This window comes from Chiloscyllium punctatum, chromosome 44 (assembly GCF_047496795.1).
Source record: "Chiloscyllium punctatum isolate Juve2018m chromosome 44, sChiPun1.3, whole genome shotgun sequence".
In the NCBI taxonomy this organism is placed as follows: domain Eukaryota; kingdom Metazoa; phylum Chordata; class Chondrichthyes; order Orectolobiformes; family Hemiscylliidae; genus Chiloscyllium; species Chiloscyllium punctatum.
In genome coordinates this window covers 52,799,118-52,820,777 of record NC_092782.1, presented here as the reverse complement: position 1 = coordinate 52,820,777, position 21,660 = coordinate 52,799,118, and the positions used below count along the sequence as shown (strand labels likewise).

Genomic DNA, 21,660 nt, shown 5'->3' with positions numbered 1-21,660 from the left:
TTCTGCAGTGCATCAACATCCACAGTAGAATTCAGATGAGCTTCAGTAGGAGTAGGACAGTGTTTACAGATACAACATCTCAATACGACTACAGCCATATACTGCCATGCAAGAGATAGCATAAACATGTATTTTTAAAACCAGGTTTATCAGCTGTAACATGTATTTTAGCTAAGCTTAGCACTCAATATGGTGAGGTGAAACATAAATCGCTACACTAGACCTCCTTTAGTGGCAATTCAGAATGGACAAGCTGCTTATTTGCATAACAGAAAAAACAGTTTTTCAGTATTTCTCTCCACAGTTTTCAGCAGGGAAGGGGTAGTGTAAAGAGGAAAGGGATGACCCAGACAATGGATGTTTCACAAAGCTTTTTGAGCTAAAATCAATACAGCAGTTGCTAGGGAAAAGAAAGTGAGGACTACTGATGCTCGGAGAGCCAGAATCAAGAAGTATGGTGCTGGAAGAGCAGCATCAAAAGATGTTTTGGACAGCTGCTTCAAAAGAAAGTTGTGTGGAGTGTTTTATTTGTGGAATGCTTCCAGCGAGCAACCGGAAACTAATTGCAAATACTGTTTGTTCAAGCAGCAAAAGAAGGTCAGACAAGCTGGAACAAAGTCAAAGTAGAGATTCAGCCAGCAACAAGTAGCCAGTTGGCCTGTGGATGAGTGACAGGTTTAAAAAGGCACAAGGCCAGTGATTGCTTTTCAGTAGGTGAGCAGCTTGATGAAGTTAAGAGAAAGAGCTCCACCAGCTCAGGAGTGAATGGCTTAGTACAGGAAAAACTACTGAAAGAAACCAGTTTAATTTTCCTTCAGCAGTTGCTGCAACATTTCATTAATAAGTCAGGCTCTTTGCAAGTGGGAGCCAGCCATCCTGTTCCTCGTGCAAGCTAGTGAAAGCATCTGGAGAAGGAAGATTCAGCAGCAGTGTTTTGATCAGCACAAGCAATCATCTCAGCAGATGTTATGAGCAGGGACAGCTGAACTACTTTCCCTTCCACCCACACATTCTCCCCATTTGTGTATATAGAAGTTATTAGTTAGACAAGTAAACTAACTCAGTCTTATTAACAATGGTAACCTGGGCCATGCTTTGTCAATTTGGGTCAAAGACAGGTAAATTGGACAATTGGTATACTTTCATAAAATTTTTTGCTTCTACAGAAGTGAATGATGGGTCTCAATTTCCAGTACACTAAAAGTGATGCTGCAAGTCATATTAATGTGTCAATCTAGAGTTAATCAAATCTACCCAAGTGAAAATGAAATGCGATTTGGCAACTCCACTCAATATTAATTACTACTTCATTAACTATTTCAGTATACAACAGTCAAGTCAGAAAACCATTTTGGGGAATAGAGGGAAGGTGGGAACTTTATTCCCAATGCAGAATAAAAAAAAAATCAGTTGTTACAATTTTGGCCAACAACTTGCATTGCAGTAAGAAAGCTTAAAGAGGTTTCAAAAGCATACAGCAGTTTATTTGAAGACCATCTAACTTTCTAGTACAGAAGTCATTTTGTGCCAAGTGGTCATGACAGAACTTTGAAGCTTTGATATTTCACTGCATTTGGTTTGATCCTTCCAAATCAGAGATGGAGAAGGCATTCACATCCATCTGTTTGAAAATTATTTCTTCATTTGGCTAAAATTCAAGTTGGCTCTAATGTACATTGGATTACTTCAATTCAATGCCAGAGGTTACATTAGGTTTTTAATAGACTAGCGACACCTCTGAACTCTTCAGTCAACTGGATCTACAGGAAGCTTAAATGGTGTCAGCTGATTATTTGAAACCCCCAGAAATGTAAACAAGATTAAAAATTATACAAGTGTCTTTCATGTTTATAAATGGCTGGTGGTATACATGTTTTTATTATGAAGTTGCAGTTCTACATAGAATCAATCCATCATAAACTGTTAGTTGATTACACAAATGAACTTTGAACCCATTAAATGTTAGAGCTAATGTTAGAGCAGATGTTAAAGCAGACGGCAGTAAATATTTCCACAAAAATGGAATATTGATTTAGCATTTTACAGTTTTCCACGTTTACAGCAAAGAATGCATCGAATTACATCCTGGCTTCCCAAATACCTGCTACACCACCCCCCCACCCCCCATCCCAATGCGCTGCCTCCAAAACCCTATCAGACATCAGTAAATTGTCTTCTTTGGACAACATCCTTAGATATCAGCAAAATTTACACATGATGCCAAAGACAACTGATGGCATTTCCATCTAGAAATCAGTGCAATACTTGTCAGGATCTTGAAGACGCGATTTAAAAAATAAGCAGGACCCACAATATTAACTTCCTTTTCTGCAGTGCTCACTAGTTTCCTTAATGAGACCCACACTGAATCTGCCAATTAGGTGTAGACTTCAGAGAGTTGACTTTGAACCTTAGTGCTGCTCATCCTCTCCAAAGATATCATTCTGCTTCCGCTTCATTTCTTCAAAGTCAAACTCAACCCCCATCATCCTCCTGTAAATATCTTTGATGTCATCACAAGTGGTCTCAAAGTGTGTGGTTGCATCATATGTTCTTGAAATGAAAATCTGTTGAAAGATAAAAATAAATCCGTTAATTCAGAAGTGAGTTTGCTGCATGGCAGTTTTCCACTTAGTTATATAGAACCTGTTGTTATCTAAACTATAGAAGACCTCACCTCATTATCCAACTCTGAGCCAGTTACATTTAGGTTGGCTGTTATCCACTTGATTGGAGCCAGGGTACTTTGTTTATTAACTTCTCTTGCCATCACTTCAGATAACCCACACGAAATCTAAACTTAGCCCCATCTTCATCCATACCCTTTCCCAATCAGCATTAGGGAATCAATATCTACACATCTGCAGATATCAACCAGTTTAAAATTCAGACTTTTCAAACCTTTGCTCCTGCAAACCTTAACCATACCAAGGGAGTAGGAAGTAAAGTCTCAGATGATCATGATCACACCAAGTGATGGAATGGGTATGATGCACAACAGCAATACCAGATCAAGTTAGACTACAAAACCACCAAATCTGGATCAACTCTGCTAAAAAAAGAAACAAAAAAAGTGCTCACTGTTCATGTTGAAATGCTTCAGCTTCCTGCTGCCTCCTTAAAAAGGTCTCTCCTCTCCAAATCTCATTTAACATCCAAGCTCAATCCATTTATATCAGCTAAATGGAGATTCCTTGTTCAATTACTTTGCAAAGCCAAACTTCCTCAGTTTTTCCTATGGTCCAAACCTTGAATACACAATCATCTCTTCACATACCTTTTGAATTCACCATGACTAATAACTACCTTGTGTCATCCTCATTCCCACTAGACAACTTCTCTTCATAGCCACCATGCTAGTTGGTTCATAAATGGTGATTTGTACTCAAGCTCAGACCCAGCTCCTTTTTAGGAAGTCCCACTTCCCCAGATGCTTAAAAACCAAGATGTGGAGCTCTAGGAAAACCACTCTCCAACTGCTGGTGGCACAAGAGCCTGAGCGTGTTGCCTCCCAAACTTATGGCCATCTTTCCCCACACAATTTGGAATAGCTGAATCTCTGCTTCCACCTCATTTCAACAATGACTGCTCTAAAAAGTAGGGTTGAATTCAATCTCCCAACTTTATTTTGCCACTAGACTAAACAAATCATTCAACTATTACCAAGAGTGATCAAGCAGTAAGCACTGGTCAGTTGCCAGAAACTTAAATGAACCTTTAATTCCACTGGCTAAATAACCAATTCACATTTGATTCTAGAATGTAATGAATTTATGTCATATTCTTACCTGGCTTTCAGTTCCCACGTCAGTTGGAACATACATATCACTGATGCAAACAAATCTGAAAAGTAGACAAAAGTACCAAATTATCCCAGAAAATTCATGTTACTTTGGTAACAATTCAAACTACCTGCTTATCTTTAAATGGGAGGAGCCAAAATTCAAGTCATTATTATTATTATTGGAGCCATTCCATTAATAGGTGCGTGAAACTTTTAATTTTATGCTGTGACCTAAATTTAGCTGCAAACTTGTAAGTTTGTACAAGATTGAAAGTATTTAGTTAGTATTGCAAAGGCATATAGCAGCTATAGTGGGCTATTTGGTCCTTCAAACCTGCGCCACCATTCAATAAAAAATGTTGACCTAGTGGTGGGCTCAGTTCCATTGTCTTGCCCCAACATTCTAACCTTCAACACCCTTTTCTATTAAAATGTACAACTTACCCTTGAATAAATGACTCATCTACTATTACATCCTGGGCAACAGGATTCCACACTAAATCCACAAATAAAAATTTGCACATCCTGAAACAATGAACTTAGTCTTAAAGTAGGTCCTCTAGCTCTAGTCTCCTCAACCACTTGGTATCCATTACTTGATCCACTCGTAGTTCAATTTAGATCTCCTCGGACTTCCAAACACTAGAGAAATTTTATTGAAATTGATATCTAGACAATGAAAACAAGTTAAAGATGTACTGCAACACCATAATGTACTCCAGTTGTGACATTTAAATGAGAGTCAAAGCAAAAATGAAGGGGGAGGAGAAGAGCACACAAACAGGGGGAATGTGTATTTGGAGGGACAGCATGCAAACTTTGCGGGGGGGGGGGGGGGGGCTGGAAATTGGCTTTACTTTTGATTGGGCTTTCCCACTCTTGTACCCAATATCTGGGCACCTACATCATGGCTTCGGTGCGATCACAAAAAAAAAAGTTTTAAAAAACAAACTTGTTAGGTCCTTAAACAAATGCTATCCATGGCACACCAGTTTCTTTTTAGAGCTTCTCGTCTACACTGTGGTCTGGGACAGCTGACCATTTACTTTAGGACTATTACATCAAGAAGGTTGGACTAAAATAAGGCCAGGATGTTAAGACATACTGTCAAAAAGCAAGCTTACTCTATATTGTTTGAATTAAGCATTGTCCAAAATCTCCAAAACAATTCAAAATATTAAGCATACTTTTGTTCCACAGGTTCCAGAAGTTCCAACGCTGGTTTAATTTCACTTTCTGGATCACTGGTCTCCACTGTTGTGCTAATAATAGCAATGTACTTTCCTTGAGCAGCCACATTGTGTGCGCAGGATATCATGCAAATGTAGATGTCTAAGGAATGATTTTATAAAAAAAAACACTGCTAAGTCAAACAAGTTGAAGCAAGCCAAGTCCTCCATTTTCTAAAGACAATTTCAATGAGATTTACTGCTCCAGAAATTCTCATTTTAAATTTGAAACTTCACTTCAAATTTTTCACAGTTCTATAAACAAAATTGTATATTACCTCATCAGCTTGATGATTCAATGCCCTGTTAACACTAGTTAGGCACTAGAACAATACATTAACTACCACTCCTCTGCTTTGCAAGTGTACCTAGTCTCAAATTATGACTATCTAATCTTTTACTGTCAAAGAATTTGGACCCTTTACACTCTGCTCCCATCTTGTGCAAATTGATCTTTTAAACATATACCAACAAGCAAAACAAGGCGGCAACATTTGTAGGCCTTCCTCATATTAAATAGGCTAGCCGTAAATTGCCACAGACTACTTGGTCTAATTTGTGGAAAACACTTCTGCAATCAAAAGTTGAGCATGACTATCTACACCTCATGGTACCAAAAGAGTGAGTGTACACAATTCTATTGCTAGGATAGAATGAAATGCAGATTTATCAAAGTTACTCACCAGACTTTCTGTTGACCTGAGTTTGGGGAATAATAATCTGACAGGAATTTATATCTGCTATGGTTTTAATGGGGTGACTCATGATGCAGATAACTCGAATCACCTGGCCACTCTTCTTCACACGCTCAGGCACATAACTAGGGTCACAGATCAGCTGCTTACAGCGAGCAATCTGAAAATAAATAATTTGACTAAAATTTAACAGTACCAGAATTTTCATCTCAAAAGCAAAAACTACTATGGATACTGAAAAGAATGGGGAAACTCAGTCTGACTGTATCTGGCAAGAGAAAAACAGCTAATAGTATGAGTCAGTGACCTTTCATCAGGACTGGGAGAAAATGCTGGAAGAAGGAGTTTATTTTGGTGGAGCATCGACTTACCAACATTTCATTCGATCCAGTCTACTGAATTCATTGCTCACACCTGTACACTGGGGAGACAAGCCAGGAGAGAGCAGACAGATGAGACAACCACTTTGCCAAACACCCACGCTAGGTCTGTAAAAATGACCAAGCTTCCAGCTGCTTGCCACTTCAACACAACTTTGTCTCAGACATGCTGTGGTACTCCAGCATAACATCTCATCTTCCACCATGGACTCAATGTATTTAATCTCAGAGCATGGACTTCCTCCCCATATTCACTACCTTCTCCTGACATCCCTAGTTGCTCTGACCCAAGTTCAGCTATTCATAACAAGCAAGTGACAAAGGAGAGCTAGTGGACACTATCCATTTGAATTTCCAGAAGGCCTTTCACAAGGTACCACACAGGAGGCTGGTCAATAAGAAAAAAGGCCCATTGTGTTAATGGCAAGGTACATGGCACAGACACAGATTAGCTCTCAGTAGGCATGGTCTGGATGAAGGGGTCTTTTACAGGATGACAGTTAGTGACTATGTGGCATCCTATTGGAATCAGGATTGGGACCACAACAATTCATGCTATACATCAACAATCTGGATGAAGAAACAGGTGGACTTGGAGTTATGTTCGCAGATTACAAGGTGATAGGTGGAGAGACAGGTATCATTGATGAAATGGGGAGGTTGCACAAAGCCTTGGACATACCAGGAGTAGCTTTTGCACTAGGAGACACTGTAGCATAGCCACAGACACTTTAAAATGGAGGGGAGGAATTTCTTCAGCCAGAGTATTGCAAGTCTGTGGAACTCAATGCTGCAGAAGGCCTTGGGAGGTCAAGTTAGAGTGTCTTAAAAGACATACAGGGAGAAATGAGGACTGCAGATGCTGGAGATCAGAGCTGAAAATGTGTTGCTGAAAACGCACAGGTCAGGCAGCATCCAAGGAGCGAGAGAATCGACATTTTGGGCATGAGCCCTTCCTCAGAAATGAGGACAGTTAAAAGACAGTTGAATAGACCCTTGACTAAACAGAATCAACAGGTACAAGGCGGCAGGAAAATGGGGTTGAGAAACATATCAACCGTGATTGAAAGGAACAGCAGACTTGATGGGCGGAATGACCAACTCTTGTCTTATGGTCTTATTTACACTTCCCATTAGCATCCTACCAGTACTTCTCTCTCAGCTTATCAATGTTTGTTTGACTATCTTGATCTCTCTCTGGGCAGTCACCATCTACTCTAGTCAAACCCCACCCATACCTACCAAAAGAAAATCTCATTACTAATACCATCCTTTTCCCAGCTATTCAGTTCTGGAGGGCGGCCACTGGACTAGAAACGTCAACAGTTCCTCTCGATTGATGCACACAGACCTGCCAAATCTGTTCATACTTTGTATCATAGAGATATTTGGTCCATTGCACCTCTGCCAGTATGCAATAGTTTTGCTGCCAACAGTTTATGGCAAGGTATCCAACTCAAATGACATCTTCACAAATAATCCATGGATTGTTTTGAGGATTGCTCTGTTCTTCAGGTGATTAAAAATGATGAAATTCCAAATGTTCCAACAGTAAAGCCAAGGTCTCTCAAGAGGCCTTAATTCTAAACTCAGCTAACAGAACACAAGAATACACCATAAAATCAGTAATGTAAGAAAGGAAGTTGATTAGTTTAACATTTAGTGACTAAAGCGAAACTTTAGCATTAACTGATAAATATTTACTTAAAAAATGGCCAAAAATGTTTCTCCATTGATTTTCATATTACATTAAGCTGTATTTTGTTGACTAGTTACATCTAATTAATTTAGAAATTGGGAAGCAGATTATGAAAAGATTGGCCATTGACTGCATCTGCTAGTTCAGCCTTTGTCATTTCTTTGCAACTTTACATGAATTCATTTTGTTAAATATGCCCTGAAACGTCCCTCAATCCTGTGTACACTGCTTCTTCAAAGAAATTAATGATTCATTGTCTGATAGACAATGTGCTTTGGGTTTGAAAAGAAAGAAAAAATGTTTTGGTGTCAGGATGTTTGAGCTGAGGGGTTGGGCTTCAAATCTCAATGGACAGGCGGGTGTATATAGAGCTGTCATAGCAGATCACTTTTTTGAAGAGGTTTTGAAAATTTATTTCAAGGCGGCATCTGGATGGGTATATGAATAAGAGGGGTTTGGAGAGATATGGGCCAGGTGCTGGCAGGTGGGACTAGATTGGGTTGGGATCTCTGGTTGGCATGGACAAGTTGGACCGAAGGGTCTGTTTCCATGCTGTACATCTCTATGACTCTAAGTAGAAGTAAGTGACGGCTAACTAAGGTCTTGCATGTGGAACATCTGCAATTTAACTTTGAAGAAATCACTTAGATGTGCTAGAGAGACTTAAACAGTCTGGACTGCAAATGACTATCCAAGTACAAACAAGATAGTCTGCATCACCACTCAAAAGCAGTGATTAGACTACAATAGCTCTCCATGGCAGATTCAATGTGTAACATTAAGTGGGAGTCTTGGGCATCAAGCACTATTTGTAGTTTCTTCAACCCTGAATATCTCACTATTTTGAATGATGGAAATGATTTTTAAAAATCTCAACCACAAAGGATGTAAAATGTTTACACATAAATCTTATGATTGCAGAACTATCGCAGGTCTGTCACCTTCCAATTGTAAATGGAAGACTCAATAGAGTTTCTTTACAACAGAAAGAAATTTCATTGGCTAACTTCAAATACTAATTCTTGCTCAAAAGGTTTAAAGCACTCACCTCTCCCTCAGACTGGACTCCAACTACTTTCCCATTTTCAACAATTATTTCTTCAATAGGCTTGTTTAACATATAGGTCCCACCATAAATGGCACTTAACCTAAGGAAATAAAGCCAGCATTAATACATAATGCTAATTGCTTTGAATAGCTAGGTCAGCCAAGGATAGATTGTGGCTGCAACCTTTTTGTACCTTCAAGAATCAAATCAAAAGATCATAAGAACAGAGACAATAAATTATCAGAAATATTGCCAAACATACATGACATGGGAAATTTGTTCAATTTCCCAAAATACTCCACCATTTCATGGCTCTGCTCAAGTGTGTTCTGTTCTATGGCACTTGTTTCAGATCACAGGACAAAAAGTCAAGAAACATGCAACTTTCTTACATTCAGTTAGATTTTTCAAGTGGACTTTTTTTTCCAGTCCAGGAGTCAAATCAGATACATGAAATCTAGGAGTGTATTCAGATATCAGAAATCAGGATTGCAAATATTGATGTTAAGCCACAACACGTTTATCACTCTGCATTCCAACAACACATGCAAAAATACATAATGCCTTACAAGTGTAAATTCAAAACCTTCAAAGTAGTATAAACACCCCAAGCAGAGAATGAGGATTTGAGGGCATCTTGTACAGGATAAGCATTCATGTTTTAGCCAGGAAATTGCCAGACAATTTGATGGCATATAGCCAAAAAAGGTTTTCTAATAATTAACAAAATATATCATGTTTTATTAAAAGAATGCTGCACGCTAATACTGCTGTTCAATATCTGTATTTGGAAATAGCTCAAAATATTAAGCGGGTTCAAATTTCAAGAGACATTTGAGATCAGGCATTATTTAAAACTGCTGAAATCTGTTAAAGTTGAACATGTCCAGTTTGAAAACTGGTTTCTAAAAATGTGCATTTGCCAGTCTAAATGAGTGGTGTCAAAATTTTCCATTTTTTTCCCCCAAATGTTAGGGATTGGGTGGACAAGACAGGAATACACACAATCTTAAATTTGCACAAATTAAGACGTAACCATCAAAAAAGGTAATGTAGACATTGGTCAATGCCTACATTACCCACACCAAATTAATGATCCGAGCTTCAGTACCATAGAGGACGTTCACGGAGAGGTTGGTACTTTCACCAAAGACAGGGACAAGTGGAATTATGCTTAGTGTACATGTACTTCCTTGCAGGCTGATGAGTGCCAGCAGAAAATGTCTCAGACCAAGCATATAGGACCTGAGCTAGCCTTTAACGATAGGGTTATTATTTAAAAAGTTCTTTTAAGAAAAAGATACTTTGACAAATACACAAGTAAATCTCTTTAATCAAGATCTAAAATTATTAGAAGAGGTTTGTAATTTAGAGCTAGAATAAGTCTTAAACCACAATTCAAAAGAAAGTTCAGTGCCAGAAGTCTAAACTAATTAAAAATGCATTTCATCATTTAACAGAACATTTACCAATTATAATTCTCACCTGGCAAAACCCTGAGGCAACTCTCCAAGGCCGTAAAGAGGGTACAGATATGGACTTTTCCCATAACGAGCCAGTGATTCACTGTAGAGCTTAATTCTGTTTAATGTCTCAAGGCAAGGTTGGTCAATGTAGCTGAAAGGGACAAAGATTTGAACATTACCATCAGCTTCATCATTTGAAAAAAAAGCCCAAAATAGATGCCCACAGTTCTCTGTGGAAGATGCACAGGGAAAATAAAATAAAATAAGATACAGTCAGATATGCAGCACAGAATGGACCCTTCAGTTCAACCAGATATCCTAAATTAAGTTTCACTTGTCAGCATTTGGTCCAAAATTCCTGTAAACGCCTCCTATTCACATACCCATCCAGATGGCTTTTAAGTGTTCTAATTGCACCAGCCACCACCACTTTCTCAGACAGTCCATTCCATTCACATACCACCCTCTGCATGAAAAAGGTTACCCACTTTTAGTGGTCCTTTTAAATCTTTCCCCTCAACTTAAATTTTCCTCTAATTTTGGACTCCCTTACCCTAGGGAAAATACCTTCTCTACTCACTCAATAGATGCCCCTCATGATTTTATAAACCTTTTGAGGCTGAGGAGTGGTGTTAAATATTCCAGGGAGAAAAACAGGCCCAGCCTATTCAGTCCCTCCCATAGTTGAAACCCTCTAACCCTGGCAACATCCTTGAAAAGGTTGAGAAAAGATTTACAAGTTTCACAACATCTTTCCTATAGCAGGGAGACCAGAACTGAATGCAGTATTCAAAAACAGCGTTCACATTTCACTGACACCTAGGAAATAAACCAAGTTGATCAAATGGAAAAGCACAAACTATCCAGTGAAATAGTCTAGTAAACGGTCATTTAAATGAAAATAGAAAATTCACAATCTATATTACAGACAAAAAGCACTATGAACACCTTTATGTCCTTTGAAGTCAAAGATGTGTCAGAGCAAAAGAAAGCCCAACTAGTGAGAATCCAATTTGCTAACAATATACATAAGCTGCATAATTCACGACATGAAAGATGCTGTCCTGGTATCTGATAACACTTGAACAGAGGACTAACGTGGTATAAAATCATAGTCGGACGTACAGCACAGAAACAGACCCTTCAGTCCAACTCATCCATGCTGACCAGACATCTCAACCCAATCTAGTCCCACCTGCCAGCACCTGGCCCATATCCCTCCAAACCCTTCCTATTCATATACCAATCCAGATGCCTTTTAAAATGATGCAATTGTACCAGTCTCCACCACTTCTGGCAGCCAATTCCACACATGCACCACCTTTTGCATAAAAAGGTTGCACGTTAGGTCTCATATCTTACCCCTCTCACCCTAGACCCATGACCTCTAGTTCTGAGACTCCCCCAACCCCAGGGTTTATCCTATTCATGCTGCTCAATTTTATGAACATCTGTAAAGTCACCCCTCAGCCTCCGGCGCTCCAGGTCAAACAACCAGAGCCTGTTCAGCCTCTCGAGAGTGGAAATCCTCCAACCCTGGCAACATCCTTTCTGAACCCTTTAAAGGGTTACAACATCTTTCAGATAGGAAGGAAACCGGAACTGCATAGAATATTCCAAAAATTGCCTAACCAATGTCCTATACAGCCGCAACATGACCTCCCAACTCTTACTTCATAGCCTGACCAATAAAAAGGAAAGCATTCCAAACGTCGCCTTCACTATCCTATCTACCTGTGACTCCACTTTCAAGGAGCTATGAGCCTGCACTCCAAGGTCTTTGTTCAGCAACACTCCCAAGGACCTTACCATTAAGTGTCTAAGTCCTGCTAAGATTTGCTTTCTCTAAATGCAGCACCTTGCATTCTTCAGAATTAAACTCCATCTGCCACCTCAGCCCATTGGGCCATCTGATCAAGATCCCATTGAAGAAGGTTACCTCAGATTACAGTATCCACAACACCTCTAATTTTGGTGTCATCTGCAAGCTTACTAACTAACTAACTCTCTTATGCTCACATCCAAGTCATTTATCTGAATGACAAGTAGTGGACCCAGCACAGATCCTTGTTGTGCTCCACAGATTACAGGCCTCCACTCTGGAAAACAACCCTTCACCACCACCCTGTCTATCTTTGAACCTGTTATGTATCCAAATGGCTAGTTCGCTCTGTATTCCACAAGATCTAACCTTGCTAGCCAGTCTCCCATGGCGAACCTTGTCAAACAGCTTACTGAAGTCCACATCGATCATGTCTGTCAATATGCCCTCAATCCTTTGTTCTCATTTTTAAAAAAAACTCAAGTTTGAGAGATATGATTTGCCACACACAAAGCCATGTCGACTATCCCTAATCAATTCTTGCCTTTCTAAATACACATACACCCTGTCCATCAGATTCTCTCCAACAAACTTGCACACAATCAACGTCAGGCTCACTGTCTATAGTTCCCTGGTTTGTCCATACCATCTTTCTTAAACAGTGGCACCACATTAGCCCACCTCCAGTCTTCCGTCAGCTCACCTGTGACTATTGATGATACCAATATCTCAGCAAGAGGCCCAGCAATCTTCCCTAGCTTCCCACAAGGTTCTACGTTATACCTGATCAGGTCCTAGGGATTTATCCACTTATGCATTTCAAGACATCTTGACCTGGTTGTGCAGAAACGCTCAAAATATATAATTAAGAGGCTTACTTTATTTGCACAAGGGAATAAAAATGCAAAGGTTGGGGACAGTTATTTAACAACACTTCAGAGGAATACAAGTAGAAAATATAATGCCCAGCATGCAGTAAAAGCAGCAAAAAAAGACTAAGAATACAACAAAATGGTTTAACAAATTAACATTCATATACCAGCAGTTGGGGGAAGCATTATTATGGATATTAATATTAAAATACAAGGCAGAAATTGACTTGATATTGTATACAGATATATAAAATGTTGGAGTAATTTTGAGTTGCATATACAACTACTCACTCATCAGTCCTATACAAGGCTAGAGCATGGCCTGTGAAGTCGATGACATCTTTCCCCAAACTAAATTTGTCATATACGTTCTTCATGGTTGATTTCTTAGGGTCGATGCCATCCCAAGTCGTCGGATCATTTTCATCGTAAATAAAAACACGCTGCAAAAACTTTCTAAATCTACTTTTTTCCGTAAAGTTTAATAATTCTAAAAAAAAACAAAAAATACATGAAACACAGGCTAGTTTTTAAAATTTTAAAAAATTTGTTGAAACTAGCTTCAACTCAACATTTCAGGAAATATACTTCACAAAATGTTGTGCCTGGATGGACTTCAATATTGGAAACCTACGAATAAAAAGTGTCACACCAAGAGACTAAACATACGTGGTAAAATTCACATGACACATTGAGCAAATCTTGCAACTTAACTCCATGCACCAAGAGGCACAGTCAGCCATCAGAATTGCATTCAATGTGCAACTTTATTGCACCATACCCCCTTCACTCCACCAACAATAAGTCCAAGTGGTCAATTCTGGTCATATGAAAAGCGTAAGGTGCAAAACCAGGCAGACCTACAAACAGATTAACTAGCATAGACACAATGGACTGCATCAGCTCTGTGCTAAAACGTTTCCTTCCAATCTGATGAAACTAGAACACATGAATACTTGCATGACTAATAGCAAACAGCATGTAACAGGACAGGGCCAAGAGATCCCAAAGGATCAGTTCCAAGTTCTGAAATCTTGTCACACCCAGTCATGAATGTTAGTGGATTTGGAAACAACAGGATGAGGCTGTTGCACAAATATTCTCAAGAACAATAATGTTAAAAGCCAGTGCTGCACAACGGCGCAAAGACAAGGCAATTTACACCCAAACTTCAGAGGTGCTAGGTAGAGGATCCATCTCTGGATGGAAGGGGTTGAGATGCTCAGTTGGAGTCCCACCAGGGCCACTGAGTTCCTGACATCATTTGGTCTTGGTCAAAACTGAATAAGCACTGAAACGTGAACATCACAGATCAATTAACAATCCATTCATGTTAACATTAATTCTAGCTGAAATTGCAAGCCAAGAGTTTCACAAATGCAAGTTTAAAAAAGGAAAACTATAAACTTATGAAATTATTCTGCACAAAAGATTAAGTGAGTTAAATAGCTGTAAAATTGAAGGTTTTGGTAAGAGCACTAAGCAGGTTAGCCAAATGTCTCTGAAATAGCAGTTTCCAGTATTTCAGTCTTATATCTGATTGGTGTTCTGACTGAATAAAGAGCTATTCTACTAGGCTGGGAGGCAACTATGCTGCATAAGCTTGACAAGAACACTTGCTGTTTGAAACAGAGGGAAAAAAGGTAACTGCTACTGCACATCTAGTACTGTTTTCCTGCATGAGTAGCTACAAATAAGGATTGTGTCAGGTTTATTCTATTATTTTTGAGATGGAACTCAATTGCTAGAAGAGATAACAGAGTCATAACATTTATAAACTTTCAGACCACCTCTTAAATCGCAACCACTTTAATTCCTACTCACTGGATGACAAGGCTTCTCTTTCGCAAGATGGCACTTTGTAGATTTTGCTTTTTCTGTAAACATAGCTGCCCTCAACAACCTTAAAGTCCAGGTACCGGGTGACTTCAGTATACAGCAGCATCTTTACAAGTTGCCCTAAAAAAACGTAAAGCATCTTACTTTTTAGAATGCATGCTTGTACATATTTTAATTAAAAACAATTACAAAGCACTACTAAAGCAGGACAGGAAGGGAGAAATACAGGGGTAGGAAGAAAGGCATCAACGAGAAAGAGGGAGGGAGAGTTATATAGGACTCAAAACCTCAGGCCATTGTCAATTATTAGCCAAGATTAGGTTTAAACCTTGAAACCAAGATCTTCTGAATCAGAGGCAAATGCACAACCAAGTCATGATTGACATACTTGAACACCCTATTTTCCTGTGCACCTGTAACATTACCCTAATTACACAGTCAACATATTTATATACTGTTATGTGAATTCCATTTAGCTATTATTCAGTCCAGTAGCAATAAGGAATTGTGCAATTAGCAAAAATATCTACTAGCAGACAGTGGAGTTGTAGACAGCACCAGCCCTTATGCGCATGATCACTTGGTTGACATAACTTGAGAAATCGGTGGGGAGTTCAGGCAGTAGTACCCAAGAGCCAGAAGCAGGAGTACACTATTTGCCTTTCAAGCCTGCTGTGCCATTCATCAAGATAATGAATATCTACGCTAAGCATAATTTTGTTGGTGTTTCGGTTCAACATAGATAAAAACTGCTTGATATTTCAAGAATTTACTATCTCTTCTGTAAATTCTTTTGGAGATTTAGCCATGACACTCGTGGCAGAGAATTCCAGACATTCATTACCCTCTGGGAGAACATCGCAGGCATTGCACTGCTATTTCACCGCTATTCCACCACCATCTGTAGTTAGAGTTCAGGCTACCAAGCCCTGGACTCAGACTGCCGTCTACCTTCCTTTTGTCTTTTTACATTCAGCGGTGGTTGCGGTCACTCTTGCCACTAAGTTACTGCTCATTACATTCAATGACATCTTTAAACAAAAAAGTGTCCTGTAGGTTATACAGAAATACATTTGCAATTTACTTACCATTTGCCATAAGAAACTTTGGAATCAGGTCCACATTCCAATCTCTTCCCCTGCCCATGGATTCAGGTGGCGAACCAGGGAGATTAAACCTTTTGTACAGCTGAAGAGAGGATGAATTTTACAAAGTGTAAGTATATGGGCACTTCACAATTTTCTCTTGCATCTGATTGTTAGAAAAATCAGGACAGACTCTATTCAAGCCAGGTTTGAAGTAGACTCTAGCTTACAGCAGCATTAAGATTTAGTTTAGCAAAAACAGAATAATCAGCATCTTTGAGGGTAATCTCACGATTCCTTGGATTACAGCTGCATTAAATTTGCGAAGGTGGCCAAATATTGTCAGAAGTGAAAAGTGACAAGGTTATAGCATTTAATGAATGAAATCTTTGTATTTGCTGTATGGGAATGGGGGTATACTCCACCTCGTTGCTAAAATCAAGGACAAAGGCAAACTTATGGAGTGGCACTTCACTCAATGACTTGGCCAATGTTACATTAAATTATATTGAGCCCTTGATGCATACATTAGCCTAAACAGGCTGTGTAAAAATTACTACCCAGCTCAGATAAACATTATGGATGTATAAACATCAGTTCCATTTATACAAGACTTTTCATCCATTCCAGAAACAGTGCTGCAGAGGCAAATGATGTCATTGGATGTCTGCAATGACTAAGACAAAGACAAAGACAAAGACAATCTGTTATGCTGTTACTGGTAATATGAATATTTTGGAGATACATGTGCAAGTGAAACATAATCCATATACTTCTAATGACATTTTGAACAACTTTTTTCCCTCAGAACTTCATGGAAGGGTTATCCTAATTTGAACAGAGATATGCTGTGTCTACAAACTTCTGGTCTCAAAATCATTCCAACCAAGTTAAGCCAACAATGAGAATGAAACATGGTACAAGTAAGCCACATCTTATTAATGGTGCAACATTGAATACATTGCTAAACTGAGCAGCATGTGGAAGACATCGGACAGCTCCTAACCCAAGTTTAAGGTTTGACACTGATGCACTCCAATTTTGCCTTTTGGGGAACACTGACCAAAATTCAATTTTGGGTCTTGAAGGAAGAGAGGTTACAGTTTCAGTCTAAGGCAAATGCTAAATGCCCACACTCCATGTAAACAGATCAAATACTAAAAAATTCCTAACAACCTAGACTTCATTTTCTCTAACACACCCAATTCTAAATTCCTTGCATATATAAAACTTGGAGTGTAGCAACCAATCAAAACTAGCATGACAGTGCAAGATAGTCTCAAATGAGCATGCTGATCAAGAGCAAACAAAATCTAACATTGAAGCAATCAAATATTGAAACTTACATCTGGACAAAATTGTTTCCAGTTGTGACCAAAGGAGCAAGAATAGGCCATTAAACCAATCACACCTGCTCCTCTATTTCATAGCATCATAGCTAATCCTCTATCTCAACACTGCACTCCCATTCGCTGTAACCCTTTGCACCCCGAAATGTATTCCTCTCAAATATACTCAGCAGCTTAGCCCCCACAGCCTTCTATGGTAGAGAATTCCAGATTCACCAATTGAGTGAAAAAAAATCTCGTCTTCATCCTAAATAATCCACCAGATATCATTTCTGTATTCACTTGGTCCAAATATCAGCCAAGGGTTTTTAGCACTCAAACAAGATCCCTTTTCTTTTAAGCTCCAGCAAATACAGACCTGTTCAACCCAAACTCCCCTTACACAAAAACCTACTACCCAGGGATCAGACCACTCAGCCTTGACCATACTCTCATGACAAGCATTACTTAAGTTTCTTCTGTCTTTAGTCCCCAGCAGCCCTGCTTTCCCAGGTACAAGCATTACTTAAGTTTCTTCTGTCTTTAGTCCCCAGCAGCCCTGCTTTCCCAGGTATAAGTACCTTGGTAAGCTAAAATACTGTGTCCAATGAAGACACTCCTAGGAGTTTTCAAACCAGCCAAATCACCACCAGGGTGGAATAAATTAACAGATATATTACTAGTACAGACCACAACTCTATATTTAGAGAATCAATTCTAAATTACACTATAACAAAAGATGACTATTATCAACTTTTGTAGTTGAAGATATTCACTTGAGGGAGAATAATCCAAACAAACATTCTATATTCTAACAATAAAAAGTGTCAGTGAATGTCAAAGACTGTCTATAACACTGTACTTAAAACCTCTTCTGGATAATCAAACAAAGAAAGCCATACACAATCCAGAACAATTTACTTAGATTGCCTGTCTCAAAGTTCAGCATAAATAGATGGTGAACTCAACCCATTTCTGTCCCAAGATGCCTGACCTATTTACCCATTATATTGGCTAGCTCAAGATTTTCCAATGGATTTTCAATGATTGAGGGCAGCACAGAGGCTCAGTGGTTAGCACTGCTGCCTCAGCATCAGGGAACAGAGTTCAATTCCTGCCATGGGCGACTGAGTGGAGTTGGCACATTCTCCTAGTGTTTGCATGGGTTTCCTCCCATAATCCAAAGATGTGCAGGTCAGGTGAATTGACCATGCTAAATTGCCAATGTTAGATGCAGAGGTAAATATATGGTAGGGGAATGGGCCTGGGTGGGTTACTCTTTGACAGGTCAGTGTGGACTTGAAGGGCCAGTTTCCATACTGTAGGGAATCTAATCTAGTTTAGAGTTTTACCTTTTGTGGCTATTAAACAGGTCATTTATTATGTACCAATAAAAGGTTTTTAAAAAAGTACCCTTTTCACTTATTTGAACTGCCTTTTTATGACTGAGACTCAGAGGTCTAAGCGTTTCTTGCCACAGGTGATTAGCTATTATTTTTAACTGTCAAGTCTTCAAGGTCCTTGAGAATCCTGAATTTTTGACACTAGCTTCTTGGCATTTATTCAAATACTGTCGTGAATTTTATTTTTCTTTCCTTATAATTTAATTTTAAAAATTAATTGGTCATTTACACACCTTGAGTAATGAGATCTAAACTGCAAATTCTGCAGGTGTACAAGGACGTGAGGTCTGGTTGCGCATGAATATTTCCCAATCACCATTTAAATAAAACACTACATTCTGCTATTTTCCCCATTGAAGTGGATACCTTCGCACTTACCCACATTAACAAAAACAGAAGTTGCTGGTAAAGCTCAGCAGGTCTGGCAGCATCTGTGAAGAAAGAGGTTAGTTGTGTTCTGAGGAAGGGTCACTGGACCCAAAATGTTAACTTCGATTTCTGTTCACAAATGCTGCCAGACCTGCTGAACTTTTCCAGCAATTTCTGTTACAGCATCCACAATTCTTTTGATTTTTATTCACATTATTCGGTATTTGCCAACTCACGCAACTTGACTGTCACCTTGAACTCTCTTTACTTTCACCTCATAGCAAGTTGGGAAACAAAATTTGATCCCTTAATTAAACTGTGATTTAATTAGACTCAATCACAGCATAGGGACAGGCCTTTCAGCTCACCATGTCTATACTGACCAAAACACCAAGCTACACTAAGCCTATGCCCTGGCATTTTAAGTACTCATCCAGATGAGTAACTGTTGTTACAAGAGTATCTGCCTCCATCACCCCCTTCAGGCAGTCAGTCCCATATTTCTACCACCCTCTAGGTTAAATATTTCCCCATCTCCTGATCTCATCCAAACTACTTGCTCTTCACCTCAAACGTACACACTTAGGTCTCAGATGTATTTGCCAGAGGGAAAAAAAGGTTCTCACAATCTACTCTTATTGAGGCATACAATATAAGCATAAATATCTTTGCTCCTCTGCAAATATAGTTGAGAAGTACTAAGACCTGAACCAAGTTGCCCGTTTTGTGTCTTAATATATTCCACTCCCTCAGGTAATCCTATTCAATATATTTAGAGACTTGGGGTTTTCCTTGATCTCATCTACCAAAGATATTTCATGGCTCCTCTTAATTTTCTTTTCAAGCAATTTCTTATGTTTTATACTTCTGAAGTGCCGCCCTGTTTTTAATGTTCACTGTACCTGACAATTGTTTCCTTTAAGCTCCTCAATACTCTTGGACTTGCTGCCCTTGTCAATCACTTAGAGAAAAAGACACTGGCGTTGAATTCCCACTACACTTTTAAAAGACCCACACTTTCCAAATATAGACTTGTCTGCCAGCAGCTGCTATTAACCGGTGTTTGTCAGATCCTATCTGATGATATTGAAACCTGCCTTATCCAATTTAGATACTTAATTTCTGTAATATTCTTATCCCATTCCATAAAGGCTGAGTTGTGGTCACTATTTCCAAAATGATATCTGGTGGCACAGACACTCAGTGGTTAGCACTGCTGCCTCTCAGCGCCAGGGACCTGGGTTAGATTCCCAGCTCGGGCAACTGTGTGGAGTTTGCACGTTCTCCATGTCTGTGTGGGTTTCCTCCCACAGTTCAAAAGATGTGCAGGGCAGGTGAATTGGCCATAGCGTTACGTGGATTAGTCATAGGTAAATATCGGGGAATGGGTGGGTTTCTCTTTGGAGGGTCAGTGTGGACTTGTTGGGCCAAAGGGCCTGTTTCCACACTGTAGGGAATCTAATCTAATTCCTCTGGCATAAACTTCAACCACTTGACCAGCTTCATTCCGTCGGATTAATATCTAGCACTACCCCATCTCTAGGAGAATGTTTCGATATGCTTTCAGGTTTTAAAAAAATTCCACCCAGTCTAATCCTTTCAGACTTTATATATCTGAACAGCTGGTGCTCAAGTCCATGAGCACAGATCAATATTCTAGCTCTAAACATTGCTTTCAAGTCATGCACATTTTATTAAAATATCAAGGCTAAAAATGGAGAGCCTTAACGTGCATATTTTGTGTTAAGCAAGTTGCAAGTAGTTTTCCATATTACTTACATCCTCCAGTGGTGTTATGGATGCACTTTCACCTCCATAGTAAGAGTTGCGATCCATGTGCAGGACCTTCTTCCCTTTCACAGACATTATGCCAGAAAGAATGCATTCCTGTAAAAAAAAGTTAAAGTCAGAATCCAGATTATTCAGAAGAAACAGCTATTGAATCAACCACATTATTCCTTACTGGAAAGCGATGCCACAATGTAAGGCTTGTTGCAGTCCATTTCATTCCATTAAGAATGGATCAATACCAAGTTGTAAAGAGTCAGGGAGGAGAGATCCCACCCAGTGAGTGTGCGTGAATGAGTATAGTTTACAGAATTTGGAGGCAGCGTGGGATATGGTGCACAAGGGGAGCGGGGTGCATTTCTCTAGTTAAGGTTTTTTCAAAAAACATTTAAATTGAAGCCTAGGATCAAGAGCTCAGCACAAAAATGACATCACTGGATCGAGTGTCCCAATGTTAGGTTGCTTGCCTAGTGCCCATTTCAGGATCTCATCTGGATTAAAAGGGAACTTTGAGGGGGAAAGATCCACACCTGGTACCAACAATATAGACAGAAACAGAATAGAGGTTCTGCTAAGGAATTATGAACTGGTGGCTAAATTAAAAACAGAACCAAAAAGCCTCTGAAATATAACCCAAACAACAAGGAAATCAGCACAGCAACAAGAAGTCAGCACAGCTCAAGAATTGGGGTGGGAGAAACAGATTCAAATTCATAGTACATTGGTAGCAGTACTTGGAACTAGGAAGCTTTTCCAATGGGTGGAGCTCTCTGAATCATAATGGGATCAGAGTCCTGACAAATCACATAACGAAGGCTGTAGATAGGACTTTAAATAGTGGGAGAGGGGCTCA

The 21,660-nt window shown here is 39.3% G+C and overlaps 1 protein-coding gene across 1 annotated transcript in view; it reads right to left on the bottom strand.

The window, feature by feature from the left end:
* Positions 1-1,859: 1,859 nt before the first annotated feature.
* gdi2 (GDP dissociation inhibitor 2) overlaps positions 1,860-21,660 on the bottom strand; it is a 37,789-nt gene continuing 17,988 nt past the window's right edge. Inside the window, exons 2-11 of the mRNA XM_072562938.1 lie at positions 20,799-20,906; positions 15,923-16,022; positions 14,820-14,954; positions 13,287-13,485; positions 10,321-10,452; positions 8,836-8,935; positions 5,697-5,868; positions 4,972-5,116; positions 3,789-3,843; positions 1,860-2,567 (exon numbers count right to left, since the gene is read on the bottom strand). Coding sequence (XP_072419039.1) covers positions 2,412-2,567; positions 3,789-3,843; positions 4,972-5,116; positions 5,697-5,868; positions 8,836-8,935; positions 10,321-10,452; positions 13,287-13,485; positions 14,820-14,954; positions 15,923-16,022; positions 20,799-20,906 — 1,302 coding nt within the window. The 3' untranslated portion in view covers positions 1,860-2,411. The remainder of the gene's footprint in view (positions 2,568-3,788; positions 3,844-4,971; positions 5,117-5,696; positions 5,869-8,835; positions 8,936-10,320; positions 10,453-13,286; positions 13,486-14,819; positions 14,955-15,922; positions 16,023-20,798; positions 20,907-21,660) is intronic.